The sequence below is a fragment of the Neolamprologus multifasciatus genome, chromosome 4, assembly GCF_963576455.1.
Source record: "Neolamprologus multifasciatus chromosome 4, fNeoMul1.2, whole genome shotgun sequence".
Classification (NCBI taxonomy): Eukaryota; Metazoa; Chordata; class Actinopteri; order Cichliformes; family Cichlidae; genus Neolamprologus; species Neolamprologus multifasciatus.
Window position 1 is genome coordinate 650,474 of NC_140442.1, and position 18,637 is coordinate 669,110.

The 18,637-nt window shown below is 44.8% G+C and overlaps 1 protein-coding gene across 2 annotated transcripts; it reads left to right on the forward strand.

Annotated features, from left to right (window-relative positions):
- Positions 1-9,823: 9,823 nt before the first annotated feature.
- On the forward strand, positions 9,824-13,300 carry LOC146519355 (keratin, type I cytoskeletal 13-like). 2 transcript variants are annotated; one of them, XM_085156537.1, is made up of 8 exons: positions 9,825-10,070; positions 10,104-10,354; positions 10,790-10,872; positions 11,811-11,967; positions 12,050-12,211; positions 12,483-12,608; positions 12,685-12,908; positions 13,042-13,300. In XM_085156537.1, the coding sequence occupies exons 1-8, from the start codon at positions 9,896-9,898 to the stop codon at positions 13,226-13,228; spliced, it is 1,365 nt and encodes a 454-aa protein (XP_085012663.1). In that variant the 5' UTR covers positions 9,825-9,895; the 3' UTR covers positions 13,229-13,300. The 2 variants fall into 2 exon arrangements, with proteins under 2 accessions (XP_085012662.1, XP_085012663.1); XM_085156536.1 differs by having other exon boundaries at positions 9,824-10,354.
- Positions 13,301-18,637: the final 5,337 nt, after the last annotated feature.

Genomic DNA, 18,637 nt, shown 5'->3' on the forward strand with positions numbered 1-18,637 from the left:
TCACAGTTTACTGACAGTGAGAGGAGTAACAGAGTGGCTCGCAGGTCCTCCACTAATCTGTTTCATACAGAGAATCACCAATGTTATAGTATCTGTACTTCATGGACAGGCGTGCAGAGCTGGCTGCCTTTCATGGCTGACAGCGTGTGATCAGGTTCATGCAATCAGGACCATGTAATCAGGTCAATGTGATCAGGTCCATGTGATCAGGTGCATGTGATCAGGACCATGTGATCAGGTCCATGTGATCAGGTCGATGCGATCAGATCCATGTGATCAGGTCGACGTGATCAGGTCCATGTGGTCAGGTTGATGCGATCAGGTCGAGGCGATCAGGACCATGCGATCAGGTCCATTTAATCAGATTCATGTGATCAGGTCCATTTAATCAGGTCCATGTGATCAGGACCTTGTGATCAGGTCCATGTGATCAGGTCCATGTGGTCAGGTCCATGTGATCAGGTCCATGTGATCAGGTCCATTTAATCAGGTCCATGTGATCAGGTCCATTAAATCAGGTCCATGCGATCAGGTCAAAGTGATCAGGTCCATGTGATCAGGTCGATGCGATCAGGTCCATGTGATCAGGTCCGTGTGATCAGGTCCATGCGATCAGGTCCATGTGATCTGGTTCATGTGGTCAGGTCAAGGTAAACCTGGCTTAGAGCACACCTGACACACTCTCAGCTGCTCTCATCACTTCATTAATCTCTATTCTCTTGCACAGTGTTCAGCAGATTCTCCTCCATTTCCTCACAAATGCTGATTTGCTGTTCAGATGTGATCGGTACATTAAATGGTCGTCATCAGATGTAAACACGCACAGATACGGGAACTATACATCCCCTGGCAGCTGCTACCAAGCCACGTGGAGTCTTATTGTCACTTATCTTTCAAAAACACAAAGGAGCCAGCGTCTCAAATATCAGCGTGTTAAATCGCTGCTGCTGGTGTCCAGACAGCGACAGGAATCATTCAGGCAGGACGCTGACTCAGCATTATGAGTCACCGTCCTGATCCTAAAACAAACCAGGAGCTGCTGCTTTTTATATATTTTCTATATTTAATTGTGAATTGTTTCAGGTCTGATCCTATAAACCAGAAAGTTTATTTTGGAGATTTTGGTCCCAGCAGAGTCAGACAGGAACAGGAAGCAGCGAGGGATTCGGGGTGGGGCTACACACTGATTGATACGTTCCTCCTTGTTCAAAACATCTAATGAAAAAGCAGTGATGAAGACACTCTGTAACTGTCATCAACAGCAAGGTGAGGTCAGGGTGGCTGTGGCCATCTTTTGTATACGGAGGTTGACTAAGACCAGCCGGTGCAAGCAGGAATATTCTCAAAGCAGTAATTCTGCTGAGAACATCAGTGAGACTGACATCACTTAATGTAATGATGAGATCTGAAGTGGCTGGACATGGGATTTACTGCCTGCTAGGCCTGAACCTCCTGAGGATGGAGGCGATGTCAGTAAAAACAGACTTCCTGAAACGTGAACCAACCAGCTCGATCGAGGCCAAAGAGATGCAGTTACAGGCAGGGAGCAGCGTGACGTGTCCTTATATGGAAAAAAACTTAGAGCAGCAGGAGGGGAAACAGGAGAGGAGGGACAGGAAGCGAGCAGGAGGAAGACCCTCTCATTTACCGCCTCTAATGACAGAAACAAATCTGCACACTGTTCTGGTGAAAGCAGCTGAACGTCTGCAGCTTCTGCACAACCTCAGCCATAAAAACTTTGACCTCGTAACCTCCGGGTCTGAGCGAGCAGCAGGCTGCAGGTACGGTTCGCCTCCTCACAGAGCATTTAACAGAAGAGCTGTGAGAATATCTGACCTCAGAGAGCTCAGGGACGAGCGTCTGAACCAGAACAAATCTGGATCCTGAGATCAACCTTTTATCCTGTCTTCCTTCTCTCAGCCCAACCGGTCGCAGCAGATGGCCCCGCCCCTCCCTGAGCCAGGTCGGAGGTTTCTTCCTGTTAAAAGGGAGTTTTTCCTTCCCAAAGTGCTGCTCATAGGGGGTCATATGATTGTTGGGTTTTTCTCTGTATGTATTACTGTAGGGTCTACCTTACAATATAAAGCACCTTGAGGAGACTGTTGTTGTGATTTGGCGCTGTGTAAATAACACTGAATTGAACTGGCAGCAACTTTTAAACATTTTCTTTGAGCTCTTTAATCTGTTGTTGTTCTACAATGAAGATTTTGTCTCCTGTTTGATCCCAGTCTGTTTTATGTGGCTGTGGTTATGATAATGATGGCTGTTTGAACTAATAAGCCAGTAATCCTGTTCTCATTGGTGGAGGTTGAGTTCTCTCTGAACAATAACTGGTTGTTGCTTTAGTGACTGTTTAACTTCAAGTACACAAAGTACACGTTACTCACATACTTTGACTGCAGTAACCTTTGCAGTGCAGTATTTTCCCTGTGACAGTGTGTACACGGCATGTACAGGCTCTCCATTTAGCAGATGAAGGTCACTCTCATTTCTTCAGAGGATGTTTGAGGATGGGCCGTTCCAACGTTCAGACGGGATTTCTGTCAGTGTGCCAAAAAATGAGTGAGTGAAAAGGAGAGCGTGAGATCAGCGCTGACAGCCGAGTGAATGGGTGACGATAAGAGCAGAAAGATTTATGAAGAGGAGTGAAGCCCAGAGGCAATCAGAGAAAAACTTCCAAAGAATCCAGGCGTTGTCGCGGCCTGAGGAGGAGGAGGATGATGAAGAGGAGCTGCTGAAGACCAGCCTGCATGGAGCCTGCTGACTCGACCTGCACAGACAAGTTTCAGGCTGTTTCAGCCTCCCTCTGTTCATTGCTGCAGTGCAGGTCTGGAAGCAATTCAGCCGTTTGTTTGCTTTCACTCCTTTTCAGTCTTAGAGTAACAAGCCTTTAATTCCACGGAGCACACATCCTAACACCTCTTTACTTAATCTAAAGAAAATGTCCCGCAGTCAGATTATCAGCAGGTTTCTTTGTCCTCCTTTATTGACCGCAGCACTCGAGCTGCTGCTGAGCCTCATGTATCCCAGACGTGATTCAGGAGGGTCTGACTTTGCTTTCCAAGCAAATGTTCAGAGAGCTCCACTTTATCTACTGCACAGTGTGTGTGTGTGTGTGTGGGGGGGGGGGGGGGGGGGGTCGCTGGTGTAAGTCACTGCTTTATAAATTAAACCAAAGCTAAAGAAAAGAAAACAGTTTTTAATTTGAGTCAGATCAAAGATCCAGAAACACAGCGACACACCTGTGGGCTCCAGTCTGAGTAAGCCCCGCCCCTCTGTAGTGATCTGTTAGGTAAAGCTGGTGCCTCAGGCGGACGGCTCAGGGGGGCAAGTCTCTGCAGGACTCAGATCTGCACCTTTAAACAGAACTGCTCCTCCTTTACTCGCCGTCCACAGAAATGAACTGAGATTAAAGATGTGTTCACAGTGATGCACGGTGAAGGTGGCACGGTGTCAGAGAGTGATCCCTGTGAGCAGCACTGGGTAACAGCTGGAATTCACTTCAAGGATTTTCTGTTTGATTTCTGTTTTTAACTTTAGCTTAGAAAGGTGCTATAAAAATAAAGTTCTTCCTTTTGTCTCTGAAATGGTGATCACAGACATCTCATTTGTGGAAATTCTCTTTTTTCAGCTACCTTCACCTGCTCCTGTCTCAGCATCCTCCTCCGTCCTCTGCATGTCCTCCTTCACTACATCCACAAACCTCCTCTGAGATCTTCCTCTTCTTCTCCTGCCTGACAGCTCCATCTTCATCCTCCACCCTCCTCCTCTGCACATGCTCCATGACTCGGAGCTGTCCCTCCTCTCTCTGCTCCCAGTGAACATATGAACATCTTCAGCTCAGCCTCCACATCGCCAAACCGTCAGAGCAGCTCTCACTGCCATCTTTAACCTGCCCCTTCACTCACCCAATGAATGAATGAATCAAAAAAGTATTCAGTAATATTGAGACATTACAGAAGTTCAATAAAACCAGGATTCTCTGTTAGCTGGCTCGACCAAACCTAAAACCCAGCAGATCTCTGCTTCAAACTCTGAGCACGCTCACAAAAAACAGGCCTTTCTCAGGTCATGTGACCCTTCTTCCGCACAAAATGATCCCTGTGCGCGCCACCTGCTCCGATCAGAGACGTTATCGTATGATGATGATGAGAAAATGGTGATAAAAGCACAGCAGAAACTGGTGAATCCTGTCATTTGTAGCACAGAATTTAAAATCAAGATGATTTAGTTTGAGCGCGCTCAGTGCCGCCGTTTATTTCTACGGTGACGGCTGGATCCATGGAAACATGAATGCTTCCTGTCCCACAGCCTGATGAAGGAAATGACATCACAGTGAATGGATGTGATTGGTTGATCAGGTGTGTGTTCTATGTTTGCAGCAGAACAGCAGCATTTAGGGGTTTTCTGCATTGGCGTATGATCTCATGATCACATGATCCCATGATCACATGATCCCATGATCACATTATCCCATGATCACATGATCCCATGATCCCATGATCCCATGATCCCATGATCACACGATCACACAATCCCATGATCCCATGATCCCATGATCACATGATCCCATGATCCCATGATCACACGATCACACGATCACACGATCCCATGATCACATGACCCCATGATCCCATGATCCCATGATCACATGATCACACGATCACACGATCACACGATCACACGATCCCATGATCACATGACCCCATGACCCCATGATCCCAAGATCCCATGATCACATGATCACATGATCACATGATCACATGACCCCATGATCACATGACCCCATGATCCCATGATCACATGACCCCATGATCACATGATCCCATGATCCCATGATCCCATGATCACACGATCACACGATCACATGACCCCATGACCCCAAGATCCCATGATCCCATGATCCCATGATCACATGATCCCATGATCCCATGATCCCATGATCCCATGATCCCATGATCACATGATCCCATGATCCCATGATCCCATGATCACGTTCAGTGACAATGCATTCAGTGGTTTTTGGTAACATGAAGCTTCCAGCTGATTTTAAACCAAAAATCTCAACGTTACCTGCCCCTGACCAGGTGATGTGTTCAACATCTGTTACTATGGTGATGAAACAGGTGTGACTTTAACCTCGACACAGCTTGCTAACACGTTCATCTGACCACAGAACCAGAGCTCCTCCTGGGATGACAGAAACCAGCTCAGTGTTAAAACAGATCCATGAAAGAATTAAATGTGAGAGCAGGTCTGTTTAAAAGCAGCTGCAGGACGGACTTAATGCCATAACTGTGGCGGTTTCTCCAGGAAACCACAGAGCTGACTCACTAATCCTCGTTATCCTCGGTCTGTGAGGTCCTCATAACTTCACTTTTTATAGTTTGCACTGAATGAAAGGCTCACTGAGAGAAAGTCCATTGTTGTCCAACAAAGGCTGAATCTGATCCTGGAAACTGTTATTTAATGTTCTTGGGAGGCAAACAGAGGCTCGGAGGCCAAATTTGGCCATCCAACATGGAGTTCTCTGTCCCAGTGCCTCCCCTCTGGTCCCAGTTGGCCACACTGGGAGGAAAATAATGTCAGCTTAAAGAAAACCAGCTTTATCAAATGAAACCAACAGAGGATTTAACCTGCTGCAGAGGCTCTCCGTTTAAACGTCTCATACCCACATTTGGTATGGCCCTGATCTGGCCCTCACAATGTGCTTGCACATGGCCCACATACCACAAAGAATGACGGCCCTTTGGTGGCCCAGATCAGGTTTGCCAGAGGTGGCCCACACATGGGCCAGCACAAGGCCAGTTGCAGACACACTGCTGGCCCAGATGTCAGCCTAAACTGTATTTCAGTGTTTGCTATTATCCACACAACAGCAGCCCCTCTCGCTCAGTTTTTGCATTTGCACTTGCTCGCAATGCTCGATGATGAAGCGAGCTCGCGCTCTCAACATTTCTGCCCGTGAACGCTCAACTCTTTCTCTACACCGTTATATTTGTGCCACAAAACCAGCCAATCACAGACTTGGATGCAAAAACATCTGATTGGCTGTTTTGGTCTCCAATCAGCTCGAAATTACGAAATGCAATATCCCAGAATGCATTTTGACCAAAACTCAAACGAGGCAGTGGCGGAGGAGCACAGAGTGGCGGAGTTTGAAATATTATTCTGTCTGGGTCACAAAATAAACTTTTAAGATATTTTCATGTGAGAATGTTTCTGTGTAAACTTCAAATATCTGCTCGACTGAGCGCCTTCACAGACCTTATCTAACAGTTTTCCAGGTTTCATGCTGAGCTCCTCAGAAATAAAAGATGCTAAATCATCTTTAAATCCTTAAAATCATCACTTCACGCGTGCGGACTGCGTCCTAGTCCACATCCACAAATGCCATCTGCACACCCGGACTGCAGTGTGAAGCGCTCTGCTTTTGCTTCATTACACAGACGTTTTATTCATTTATTTGTCATTATCACCTCGATCAGACTTTAGCGAGTGTTTGGCCCTGCAGCCTGGGAGCAGCGGCTGGCACCTGCAGCATGAATGCACCCAGCTACACCCACACCACAAAAGCACTTTACAAATCATTAAAGCTGTGATTACTCCCATTATACGCGGACGTGTCAGGACTCGTGTGCGCTCAGTCTTGCAGGAACGCTTTCCCCCTACAAGACGCAGCGCAGACTCGCACCATCAGGTCACATCAGGCCATCGGGGTAGCTCATCTGTCCTTTTCTGTCCTCGTAAAATGTCCACAATCAGAACAATAAATGTTGTTATTTTATTTATATAAGTGAGTGGAACGAGTCTTCAGTTGAATGTTTTTTAATAGGCAAAAAATACTTAAATAAGTAAATGGCGAGTTGAATTTTTGTCTTTTTTTTCTATTTTTGCTAATCGGAAAATTGATCCGATCCGTGACTTAAAACCGTGATCTGTGAGATTTTTGATCGTTGCACCACTACTTATGACCAAAACCACCCCGTTCCTGTTGGTGGAAAAATGTACCATGTCGACCAATGAAAAAATGATATGGCCACATGATGTTTGGTTGTTTAGGAAGAGGTGGAAGATTTAGGAGTGAGAGAGAGAGAGTTTTGAGATGTGAGAGATTTGTGATGTTTAGCGTGTTTGGAGTGTGTAGTTAATGTGTTGTCTTGTGTAGTTAGTGTGTAGTGTTGTGGACAGTTTTGTGTTGTGTGTCAGAACAATGAGGCGACTGCTGTCTCCAGGTAGAAACAGGAGTGATGCACCTGCTGCTGTCAGACCTGCAGGTATCAGGCTGTGATGTTTCCTTTATAGTGGACAGAAATTATGTTTTTGCAGTGGCACAAATAATTTGTGGCGTCTTATTGAAGAACAGCTGATTGTTCTGTAAATAGTTTGAAATGGTTATTTAAAAAATCAAGATAAAAGGTAAATGGATGTATGTAAGACTGCTTGTAAGTTAGAAATATCCTGTCTCAGAGTGACGCTGAAAAACTAGTTCATGCATTTATTACTTCCAGGCTGGACGACTGTAATTCATTATTATCAGGAAGTCCTAAAAACTCCCTGAAAAGCCTTCAGCTAATCCAAAATGCTGCAGCAAGAGTACTGACAGGGACTAGAAAGAGAGAGCAGATTTCTCCTGTTTTGGCTTCCTGTTAAATCCAGAATTCAAAATCCTGCTCCTCACATACAAGGTCTTAGATAATCAGGCCCCATCTTATCTTAATGACCTTGTAGTACCATATCACCCTATTAGAGCACTTCGCTCTCGCTCTGCAGGCCTACTTGTTGTTCCTAGAGTATTTAAAAGTAGAATGGGAGGGAGAGCCTTCAGTTTTCAGGCCCCTCTTCTGTGGAACCAGCTTCCAGTTTGGATTCAGGAGACAGACACTATCTCTACTTTCAAGATTAGGCTTCAAACTTTCCTTTTTGCTAAAGCATATAGTTAGGGCTGGACCAGGTGACCCTGAATCCTCCCTTAGTTATGCTGCAATAGATGTAGGCTGCCGGGGATTCCCATGATGCATTGAGTTTTTCCTTTCCAGTCACCTTTCTCACTCACTATGTATTAACAGACCTCTCTGTATTGAATCATATCTGTTATTAATCTCTGTCTCTCTTCCACAGCATGTCTTTATCCTGTCTTCCTTCTCTCACCCCAACCAATCACAGCAGATGGCCCCCGCCCCTCCCTGAGCCTGGTTCTGCTGGAGGTTTCTTCCTTGCTTTATATAAATAAAATTGAATTGAATTGAATTGGATGCAAATAACTTTGTTGTTTAAAAAAACTTGTACATTGGATTTTAAAATGTACAATTTATATTTGCATTTAAAGTTATGAAATATGATTCATTAAACATGTTTGTGGTTGTTACAGTAAAAATATCACTTTTTCTACTCTGATTTTATGTTTTTTGTCTGATCTTAGATCAATTGTGTTAGTACAGTTTGTCAAAATGAAAACATGACTGTAAATTCAGACACGTGAGGTTGTGCTGAAAAGAATGAAAACAAAGTAAATAATCAGTTTTTAAAGGTAAAATTAGGAGGGAAAATAGTTAAAAATGGCCGATTATACCCTGGACCCCAGAGGGTTAAACGTTGTTTTTAAAAGTAACGCAATAGTTACTTTTCAAGTAATTAAGTACTTTTAGAATATTGTAACTCAGTTACTTTTTTGAAGAAGTAACTAGTAACTTTTATTAAATTACGCTTTCAAAATAACTTACCCTGGTCAGGATGAGCAGCATTTGCCCAGATAAGGAAATTCTGGAGCCTTCTTGAGACTCCAGACTACATTCAGGTCAGTGCTGCTGTGTGGAGCATGGAAAAGCTGCACAGGTCCAGTAACTGCATCAAGTCGTCTCAGTCTGAAGGCCAACAGAGCAGAGGCCCGACCTGGAGCCTGCAAGGAAAAGGAGAACAGGGAGGACGGAGAAAGGCTGGGCACCAGACCCAGACAGAGAGGAGCACTGGGCATATATTTACTGGAGGTGAGATCATTTCAATTTAAACAACAGCAAAATTGTTTTTATTTGCATCACAAATTTCATGCAGATTTAATTTAATTCGTTTGCATCTTTTACAAGGTTCTCATCACGTCTGGCGTGCAGTCAGAAAACCTCGCCTTTGGCTTTTTGTTTAAAATGACACTATAACTATGTCAACAACTAGGACACTTTAACACTCAAAATATAAGCAACACTTTACTCATTTTAAACCTAAGATTGAAATTTCACTTTAAAGTATGACAGTGAAACATCCCTGAGGACTCGAATGGACGTGTTTTATGCTTTATGGCTCTGGACAGGCATGGATGAAAAATGCATGTCAAACTGCAGGGCTGTGATTCTTCTGTCCGGCCCAGAATCGATGGGTTAATGCTTATGCAGGATAATCTCTTGAGCTCTGCAGCTTTTCAGAAGTGTTTGGTTGAACTTTGGACCTCGAGTTTCAGCCGCTCCTCAGTTTACTGAAGATTAAACTGCTAAAGGAGCATGAAAGCAACACAACACATCAGGAGAGTCACTCCTGTGCGGCTGAGACAGGATTTGTTTTGATCGGAGGCTCTAACTAAATATCATCTGTGTCTGAACTGGTTTCCTTGAACCTGCCAGCCCCTCTGATGTGAAATGAAACTTGGCGTGATGTCTGTTAATCACTGTGTTGACTGTAAGTGGATTGTGCATTCTTAGGCACACCCTAAACCATTAAGCTGTTCGTGACTGAAACAGTCACAGGTGTTTCCTCCCAGGCTCGGCGCCAGCTCACCATCATCCCTCCTCCTCCTCACTCGCTCATCTGAGAGTATAAAAAACCTGCGCTGTCTGAGCGCTCCACTTTCTCCTCTTCAGCTGAAGCAGAAAGACAGCATCCTTCATCCTCATCATCACACGACATAATGTCCTTCAGGCCTGCTAGTGGGGAAAGGTACCGGGGCAGCAGCAGGTCCCTTTCCGGCGCCATTGGAGGAGCCAGAATGTCCTCTGCTGCATCCACAATGTCTCTGTATGGTGGTGGCGGTGGTGGAGGTGGATCTGCCTACGGCTTTGGCTTCAGCGGTGGAGCAGGTGGCGGTGGAGCAGGTGGCGGTGGTTTCGGGTTTGGAGGTGGAGCAGGTGGCGGTGGTTTCGGGTTTGGAGGTGGTGCTGGTGACAGCGTTGGGCTCTCTGCCAATGAGAAAGCCACCATGCAGAACCTGAACGACCGTCTGGCCTCCTACCTGGAAAAGGTGCGCAAGCTGGAGGCGGCCAATGCCGAGCTGGAGAGGAAGATCAGAGAGTTCCTGGAGAGGAAGACCTCCCCCTCCTCCAAAGACTACAGCCAGTACTACAAAACCATCGCAGAGCTGCACGGAAAGGTAGGCTCACCTTTGTTTAGTCACATGACCAAGGTGCACGCACAGCATCGCTCAGCCTTGCATCAGGCTTCATCTTCAGCTCCAGGGTCTGTTTCCCGAAGCATAAAAAGCAGTGCACTGCAGTCAGAGAGTAAAGCACCACATTTAAAAACACAAAGGAGGATGTGAAGGTGAATAAGAGTCAGAAGGAAACATCCGAGAAAGACGAAGGTGTGACATCACAGCCTCAAACTTTTATCACTTTTCACAGAAACTAAGAAAATCTGTTTGTGCAGCACGAAGATAAAAGAAATGAGCAGATTAAAAACCTCACTGCAGAAATGTATCATTTATATTTATGATGACATCATCACATAAAGCTGAACTCGGCGCTCTGTAAGTTTGTCTTCACCTGTAAAATCTGATATTCTTAAACTGCCCTGTTTTCACCTTCAGATCCAGGATGCTGCCAAAATCAACGGTGGCATCTACCTCAGCATCGACAACGCCAAGCTGGCCGCTGAAGACTTCAGGCTCAAGTGAGTGAACGAGTTTGTTAATGAAGCCAGCAGTTCATTTGTGACACGTTGAGTATGAGTGAAAAACATATTTCAGGGTTTGTTTTTCCAGTCAAACATGAATCAGGGGGACTCGTGTTAGAAGCACACGTTAATCTTAAGACCTCAGTCTGAGTTTTTAAAGGAGTTTTTTTGTTTCCTGTTCTCATGCTGTCCTCATAGCCCAGCATGAGCAGAGGTCTCTTTTTTCCTCTTGTACTTTCCCATTGTAGTGTATATTTCAGTGGTTTTCTGTAATGCAGCCGTTCTCTGATTTGCACCCCATGTGATGTCCGTGTCGTGTGTGTAAGGTCGGGGGGCGGGTTCATTCCACTGCATGTGGCGAATAAAATTTGAACTTGAACTTGAAAAGATTTTAATAAGCAACAGAAAATCCTCCTGCATATCTGTGTGCAGCTTTTTAATTTATGACTTTGTCACGCCTGCAAACCACAGCATGACATCATTATTAAATAACGCTCTATTAGCACTATTCAGGCTTTGCAGTCACATGACCACTAACCATGTGATGTTAACTTGTTAACTTGTTAATGCTGGCAAACGGAAAAAGCCTAACCAGCACAGAAGTGTGCGTCCCCCTGTCGCTGGGCGAGAGAGAACCACCGCTGTGGTTACTAGTCCAGCGCTAAAGTCACGTTTACATGGAGGAGAGCAGCTCGTGTGCAAACAATCCTCCTAAAACAGGAAGCAACGAACGCTGGCCTTCAAAGTAAAAGCAACTTCTTCCTGCTGAAGCCAAAACATTTCAAACAGCAGAGCTTTTACGTTAAACGTTCTTCAGTTTCAGTTTCACTGCTGCTCAGAGAGTCGTTGGTTTGCAGATAATTCGACGGCTTAGATGCAACCAAATGAGGTTTTTCTGTTTATGATTGTTCTGAATGCTTCGTGTTCTTCTGCAGGTACGAGAACGAGCTGGCCATGCGTCAGTCCGTGGAGGCCGACATCGCCGGGCTCAGGAGACTCCTGGATGAGCTGACTATGACCAGGACCGATCTGGAGATGCAGATCGAGGGCCTGAAGGAGGAGCTGGTCTTCCTCAAGAAGAACCACGAGGAGGTCAGTGAGTTCTTGCTCTGTGTTTGGGGATAAATAATATCCCAGCTATGTCCATTAATGTGTCTCCTGGTTGTATTTGTAGGAGCTGCTGGCCATGCGGACTCAGATGAGCGGTCAGGTAAACGTGGAAGTGGACGCTGCTCCTCAGCAGGACCTCAGCAAGGTCATGGAGGAGATCAGAGAGCACTACGAGGGTCTCGCTGCCAAGCAACGCAAAGACCTGGACGCCTGGTTCCAGGCGAAGGTGAGGCAGGATTTTTAACTCAGGAGATAAACAATCCCAGAAGATGAGCCTCTGACTTCTTCTCTAGCATCACCAGGATGTTTCTTTCCATTCAGTTTTATTCATACAGAAGAAACCACAGCTGTTGTAAAGACTCCACAATTATACTAATGGCTTGTTTTGTAGACACCGGGCATGATGGCTGCATCATACCTGGTGCCTGGATGGACGAGGGGTGAATGACTTAATATTGACCTAAATAAAATCACAACATTGTTTTTGGTCCTTTCAGTCCGAAGCGCTGAACAAGGAAGTCGTCGCCAGCACAGAAACCATGCAGACGTCCAAATCAGAGATCACAGATCTCAAACGGTTGCTGCAGAGCCTGGAGATCGAGCTGCAGTCACAGCTCAGCATGGTCAGTATCACAGCACACAAAGGTTTTCATAGCTTTCCAGAAACGCACTGAGCCTCCTCCTCTGTGCCTCCTGCAGAAAGCCGGGTTGGAGGGCACGCTGGCTGAGACTCAGAGCCGCTACGCCATGCAGCTGTCTGGTTACCAGAACCAGGTACTCATGATGGAGGACCAGCTGTCGCAGCTGAGGGCAGACCTGGAGCGGCAGTCCCACGAGTACCAGATGCTGCTGGACATCAAGACCAGGCTGGAGATGGAGATCGCCGAGTACAGGAGGCTGCTCGAAGGAGAGGGCGCCGGCAGGTCAGAGTCTTTACTGTGAAAACGTTCAGGACAGACAAATGTGAAAAATGCTTTAGTGACAGCAAACCAATGTTTCTGAAATATTTAAATTCAGTGATTAAATCCAGACTGTCCTGTTTGTCTCCTACTGCAGCATGACCACCACCTCCAAAACCAAACCCACCGCCTCCACCGCCTCCACCACCTCCACCACCTCCTCCACCACCTCCACCACCTCCTCTGGGCCCACCAGCATCACCACCACAAAACAAATCGTCATCGTAGAGGAGGTCGTGGACGGGAAGGTGGTGAGCTCCCACAAACAAGAGGTCACCCTGTGAGTTCCAGCAGAGGGCGCTCTCACAGAAATAAACATGCAAATAAAACTCCGCTGAGGAGTTTCAGAATAAAAATGTGTTTTGTGTCTTTTGTTTGGGCTGAAATTCAAATTAAGTTCAGTTAAATTAATCAGGTCCAGGAAGTGATCAAATATACTGTGTTAGCTGTTGAGTCACAGTAATTTCAGGTTCCTCATCTTCGGAAACTGTCATGTAATTGGACGATTCACTCAAAAGCTGGTTAAAGGTGTGAAGTTGGTGACGGTGTTTCTGTGAAGCTGCAAGATGCAGTCAAAGGACAAATGTCTGAGACAGAGCAGGAAGATTGCACTCACGCATTTATCACTTCCAGGCTGGACGTTCTTTTCTTCATGATAGTGTAACGTGAGGGTTCACTAGATGGTTTGGAATCTCTGAATAATTAGGAACAGCAAGATGGAAACTTTTTAGCAGCTTCTTTACTCTCAGCACACAGCAACAACAACCCACACTTCCTGTGTGCATGAATACTTCACTGGCCTCTCAGAAGCCAGGAAATCTCATACTCAGATCAAAACAGGGAAAACAACTAGGTAGATATAACACATACTAATTACTGGTTTGAACATGCATGTCTAAACATTCAAACGTGTAAACATGTAAATATCAAAACACGTAACCACCAAATAGCTACATAACTAGCTTTATAACCTTTGTAAACACCTCTTTGTATATCAAATTAGATTTAAATTTACTTCTACACTTTACAATATCATAATTACACAAAGCTACAGACCCACTCTTACCCAATTAGCTAGCAGCTAATGACCCTCACACCTGTGCAGTTAATAATGTAACAGGGTCATAAATCACATCTAGTTATAATTACACAAAATGTGTCCTAAACCCCCAAACCGTTCCTGTTATACCTGACTGTTAGGACCTCCAAGCCTGTAGTTATGTTCACTATCAGTTAGAGCCCCCTCCTCATTGTTCTTCTTCTTTGGTGCAACCCTATAAATACAGTGCACCGCTCTGGCCTCTCCCCTTTTCTACAATTCCCCTGTGGGAGCGGTCGGTGCCATTTCTTTCCAACACTGTAAAACACACATATAATCCATATTTAGCCACCCTGATGTTTTTGATTGTGATTTTAGTTCAATTATTGTCATCATTGTGCCTGTTTTTTGTTAGATGCTATAAATGTGTAGTATGTGTGTTCTAGGGAACGTGAACGCTAGCATGAATCGATCATTCTTGCTAGCTTGGAAGTTGTGGTGGGCTGAGCTAACCCTCTTCCCCACGTAGGAGCTGGAGCGGGCAAATTATTTATTTGGAGGTTTTTCTTTCACCTTTTATCGTCAGGATCAGACACAGCGCAGAACCACACCGGTTACACACACAGCACGCTCATTTGTTTCAGTTTGTCAGTTGCTACAAGACAACTGAACAACATGTACATAGTAACACTGCTGTGTGGTGTAGTCTACCGTGTACGCTGTACTCCTACTTACTGGTTTTAGTGGCACCAGTCTGCGGCTCCCAATTAATTTGTGTGTTTCTCCTACAGCTCTGCACTGCTCAGGCGGAAAAAAATGTGCGTGCTCTTTGCAAGCTCTTCCCGGCTCATAACCGACGTGCTCTGCTGTCGAGGGCGAGCATTGGTTAAAAGTCATCATGTGACTGATGCGAGCAAGATGCTTTTATTTAGCAAAATTATGATTTATAATTAAATGTTTTTGTTGAGGGGTACAGGCAGGACTCCACACACACACATTAAAAAAAGAGAGAAAGAAAAGGGCACCTGGGGCACCCAAGAGGAGAGGGGCAGGTGCTCAAGCCCCCTCAGCCCCCCTCGCTGCACGTGCCTGGGCCTACTCCATTGTTCTCTCCAACAGAAGTCCGCTCAGGTCTAAGATATTTTAATATTAAGTGATTCTACATTACTCTGCTTTGGGGAGGAGTGTGGAGGAGACACAACAGGCCAAAAATTCCCAAAACTGAAACCTTTATTGAACACAGTGAGCTGAGGGAGGCCCCACCCTGACAAACAAGACTCGTCTGGTACACTTATCATTATCTAAGTGTAAAATAAAGGTAAAATTCAGAGGTTGCAAATCAGGTGCACTGCTTGACTTTTTCTTACTTTTACGTTTTTACAATGTCACATCAGCGCATCTGTGTTTATTAATACATGTTTTATATAAATAATATAACTATACAGTCCAATTACACGCTGTAATGTTCCTTACTCTGAAAACGGAAGTCAGGTGATTGTGCTGATTACATGAACATTTGCCTGCAGTGTTGAAGCTGATCCCCAGCAGACCGGTTTTACTGCTACATGAAAAGCATCCAAGGAAGTCCCTCAAACATTGAGCCAGCATACTGCATGTGGGTGGATGAGTTTTAACGCGGCTGTCAGGCACCATCAAAGGAAAGCTGCTCATAAACAAACAAATCATATAAACCCTGAAAATATTTAATCTTCATAAAGATTTGAGCCTCATGCATGATTTATTTTTGATCAACCTATCTCTAATAATCAGCTATGTACCACAGGCCTTCAAGCTGGCTGTAGTTAAACCTTTGCTCAAAAAGCATCTCTAGACCCAGCAGTCTTAGCTAATTATAGGCCAATCTCCAACCTTCCTTTCATATCAAAAATCCTTGAAAGAGTAGTTGTCAAACAGCTAACAGATCATCTGCAGAGGAATGGTTTATTTGAAGAGTTTCAGTCAGGTTTCAGAGTTCATCACAGCACAGAAACAGCTTTAGTGAAGGTTACAAATGATCTTCTTATGGCCTCTGACAGTGGACTCATCTCTGTGCTTGTCCTTCTTGACCTTAGTGCAGCATTCGATACTGTCGACCATAATATCCTGTTAGAGCGATTAGAACATGCTGTAGGTATTACAGGTACTGTGCTGCAGTGGTTTGTATCATATCTATCTAATAGACTTGTGTTTGTGCATGTAAATGGAGAGTCCTCTTCACACACTGAGGTTAATTATGGAGTTCCACAGGGTTCAGTGCTAGGACCAATTCTGTTTACATTATACATGCTTCCCCTAGGCAGCATCATTAGAAGACATAGCATACATTTACACTGCTATGCAGATGACACCCAGCTCTATCTGTCCATGAAGCCAGATAACACACACCAATTAGTTAAACTGCAGGAATGTCTTAAAGACATAAAGACTTGGATGGCCACTAACTTTCTGCTTCTTAATTCAGATCAAACTGAGGTTATTGTACTCGGCCCTGAAAAGCTTAGAAATATGGTATCTAAGCAGATTCTTACTCTGGATGGCATTACCTTGGCCTCCAGTAACACTGTGAGGAACCTTGGAGTCATTTTTGACCAGGACATGTCCTTCAACGCACATATTAAACAAATATGTAAGACTGCGTTCTTCCATTTGCGCAACATCTCTAAAATTAGAAATATCCTGTCTCAGAGTGACGCTTTTTATTATTGCATTTATTACTTCCAGGCTGGACGACTGTAATTCATTATTATCAGGAAATCCTAAAAACTCACTGAAAAGCCTTCAGCTAATCCAAAATGCTGCAGCAAGAGTCCTGACAGGGACTAGAAAGAGAGCAGATTTCTCCTGTTTTGGCTTCCTGTTAAATCCAGAATTCAAAATCCTGCTCCTCACATACAAGGTCTTAAATAATCAGGCCCCATCTTATCTTAATGACCTTGTAGTACCATATCACCCTATTAGAGCACTTCGCTCTCGCTCTGCAGGCCTACTTGTTGTTCCTAGAGTATTTAAAAGTAGAATGGGAGGCAGAGCCTTCAGTTTTCAGGCCCCTCTTCTGTGGAACCAGCTTCCAGTTTGGATTCAGGAGACAGACACTATCTCTACTTTCAAGATTAGGCTTAAAACTTTCCTTTTTGCTAAAGCATATAGTTAGGGCTGGACCAGGTGACCCTGAATCCTCCCTTAGTTATGCTGCAATAGATGTAGGCTGCCGGGGGATACCCATGATGCATTGAGTTTTTCCTTTCCAGTCACCTTTCTCACTCACTATGTATTAACAGACCTCTCTGTATTGAATCGTATCTGTTATTAATCTCTGTCTCTCTTCCACAGCATGTCTTTATCCTGTCTTCCTTCTCTCACCCCAACCAATCACAGCAGATGGCCGCCCCTCCCTGAGCCTGGTTCTGCCGGAGGTTTCTTCCTGTTTAAAGGGAGTTTTTCCTTCCCACTGTCACCAAAGTGCTGCTCATAGGGGGTCATATGATTGTTGGGTTTTTCTCTGTATCTATGAAGCGCCTTGAGGCGACTTTTGTTGTGATTTGGCGCTATATAAATAAAATTTAAGTGAATTGAATTGAATTGAATTGAATATCTAGCTCCTCAGCACCACATCACAACAACAGTGCCCTCAAGGCGATTTATGCTGTAAGGTAGACCCTACAATAATAAAATGTCTTCATGAAATACCATTTGGGCCTGTTGGAGGTGGGGAGCTTGGTCTCTTAGAAGATCAGCTGATAACTCATACAAAGCTTTGTGTTGTGACTTCAACATTTTGAACACTTGGCTTGTTTACTGCAGCAAACAAAGGCAGAATGAAAATGCAAGCAAAAGTTAAAACACTGACTCATCTCAGAGACACTCTCAGGTATCCACACAGTTAAACTTCCTGCTCTGACTGCCCCTGTGTTTGTCATCTTCCTGGAGGTGGAGGTGGGGAAAACGCCTTCAGGGTCTGTTTCCTGACACAGAAAACGTCCAGCTGAGCATTAATCAGACTTTAATCTGAGCAGTCGGAGAATAAATCTTTAAAATCTGTACCAAGTCACATCAGAAAAACATGAAGGAGGAAGTAAAGTGTGACAATTACATTTACATTTCTCACAGAAACACGTGCGCAACGACTAATTTACATTTATAATAGCAATCATTTTATGATGACATCATCACATAAAGCTGAACTCGGCGCTCTGTAAGTTTGTCTTCACCTGTAAAATCTGATATTCTTAAACTGCCCTGTTTTCACCTTCAGATCCAGGATGCTGCCAAAATCAACGGTGGCGTCTACCTCTGCATCGACAACGCCAAGCTGGCCGCCAAGCGGGACTGCCGGTCTGAGGCCTGTTGGCTGAAAACCTGCCAGACTTCTGACAATGAGTTTAGAGCGCAGCAGGAACCAGCAGGTGATGGAGAAGGTCATGATGCTTTCCAGGAAGGCGTAGTAAAAAGTCATCATGATGGGTGTGCTGACTCCTAAGGAGGTGTAGCCGTCGGTGGCACCTCCTGAGAATCTCCTCAGTGTTGACAGAATCTCAGGAGGTTATCAAAGATGGTTCCCAGGTATTTGTACTCCTCAACTACCTCCACTGGCTTCCTGTGGATGGTGGTGACTGAAGCAGCCAGATCCCTCTGCCTATCTATCTATCTATGAAGC

Coding starts and splice junctions, on each gene's coding strand:
- LOC146519355 (XM_085156536.1), top strand. CDS start 9,896: ATGTCCTTCAGGCCTGCTAGTGGGGAAAGGTACCGGGGCAGCAGCAGG. Junction 10,873..11,810: donor GCTGAAGACTTCAGGCTCAA/GTGAGTGAACGA, acceptor GTTCTTCTGCAG/GTACGAGAACGAGCTGGCCA. Junction 11,968..12,049: donor TCAAGAAGAACCACGAGGAG/GTCAGTGAGTTC, acceptor TTGTATTTGTAG/GAGCTGCTGGCCATGCGGAC.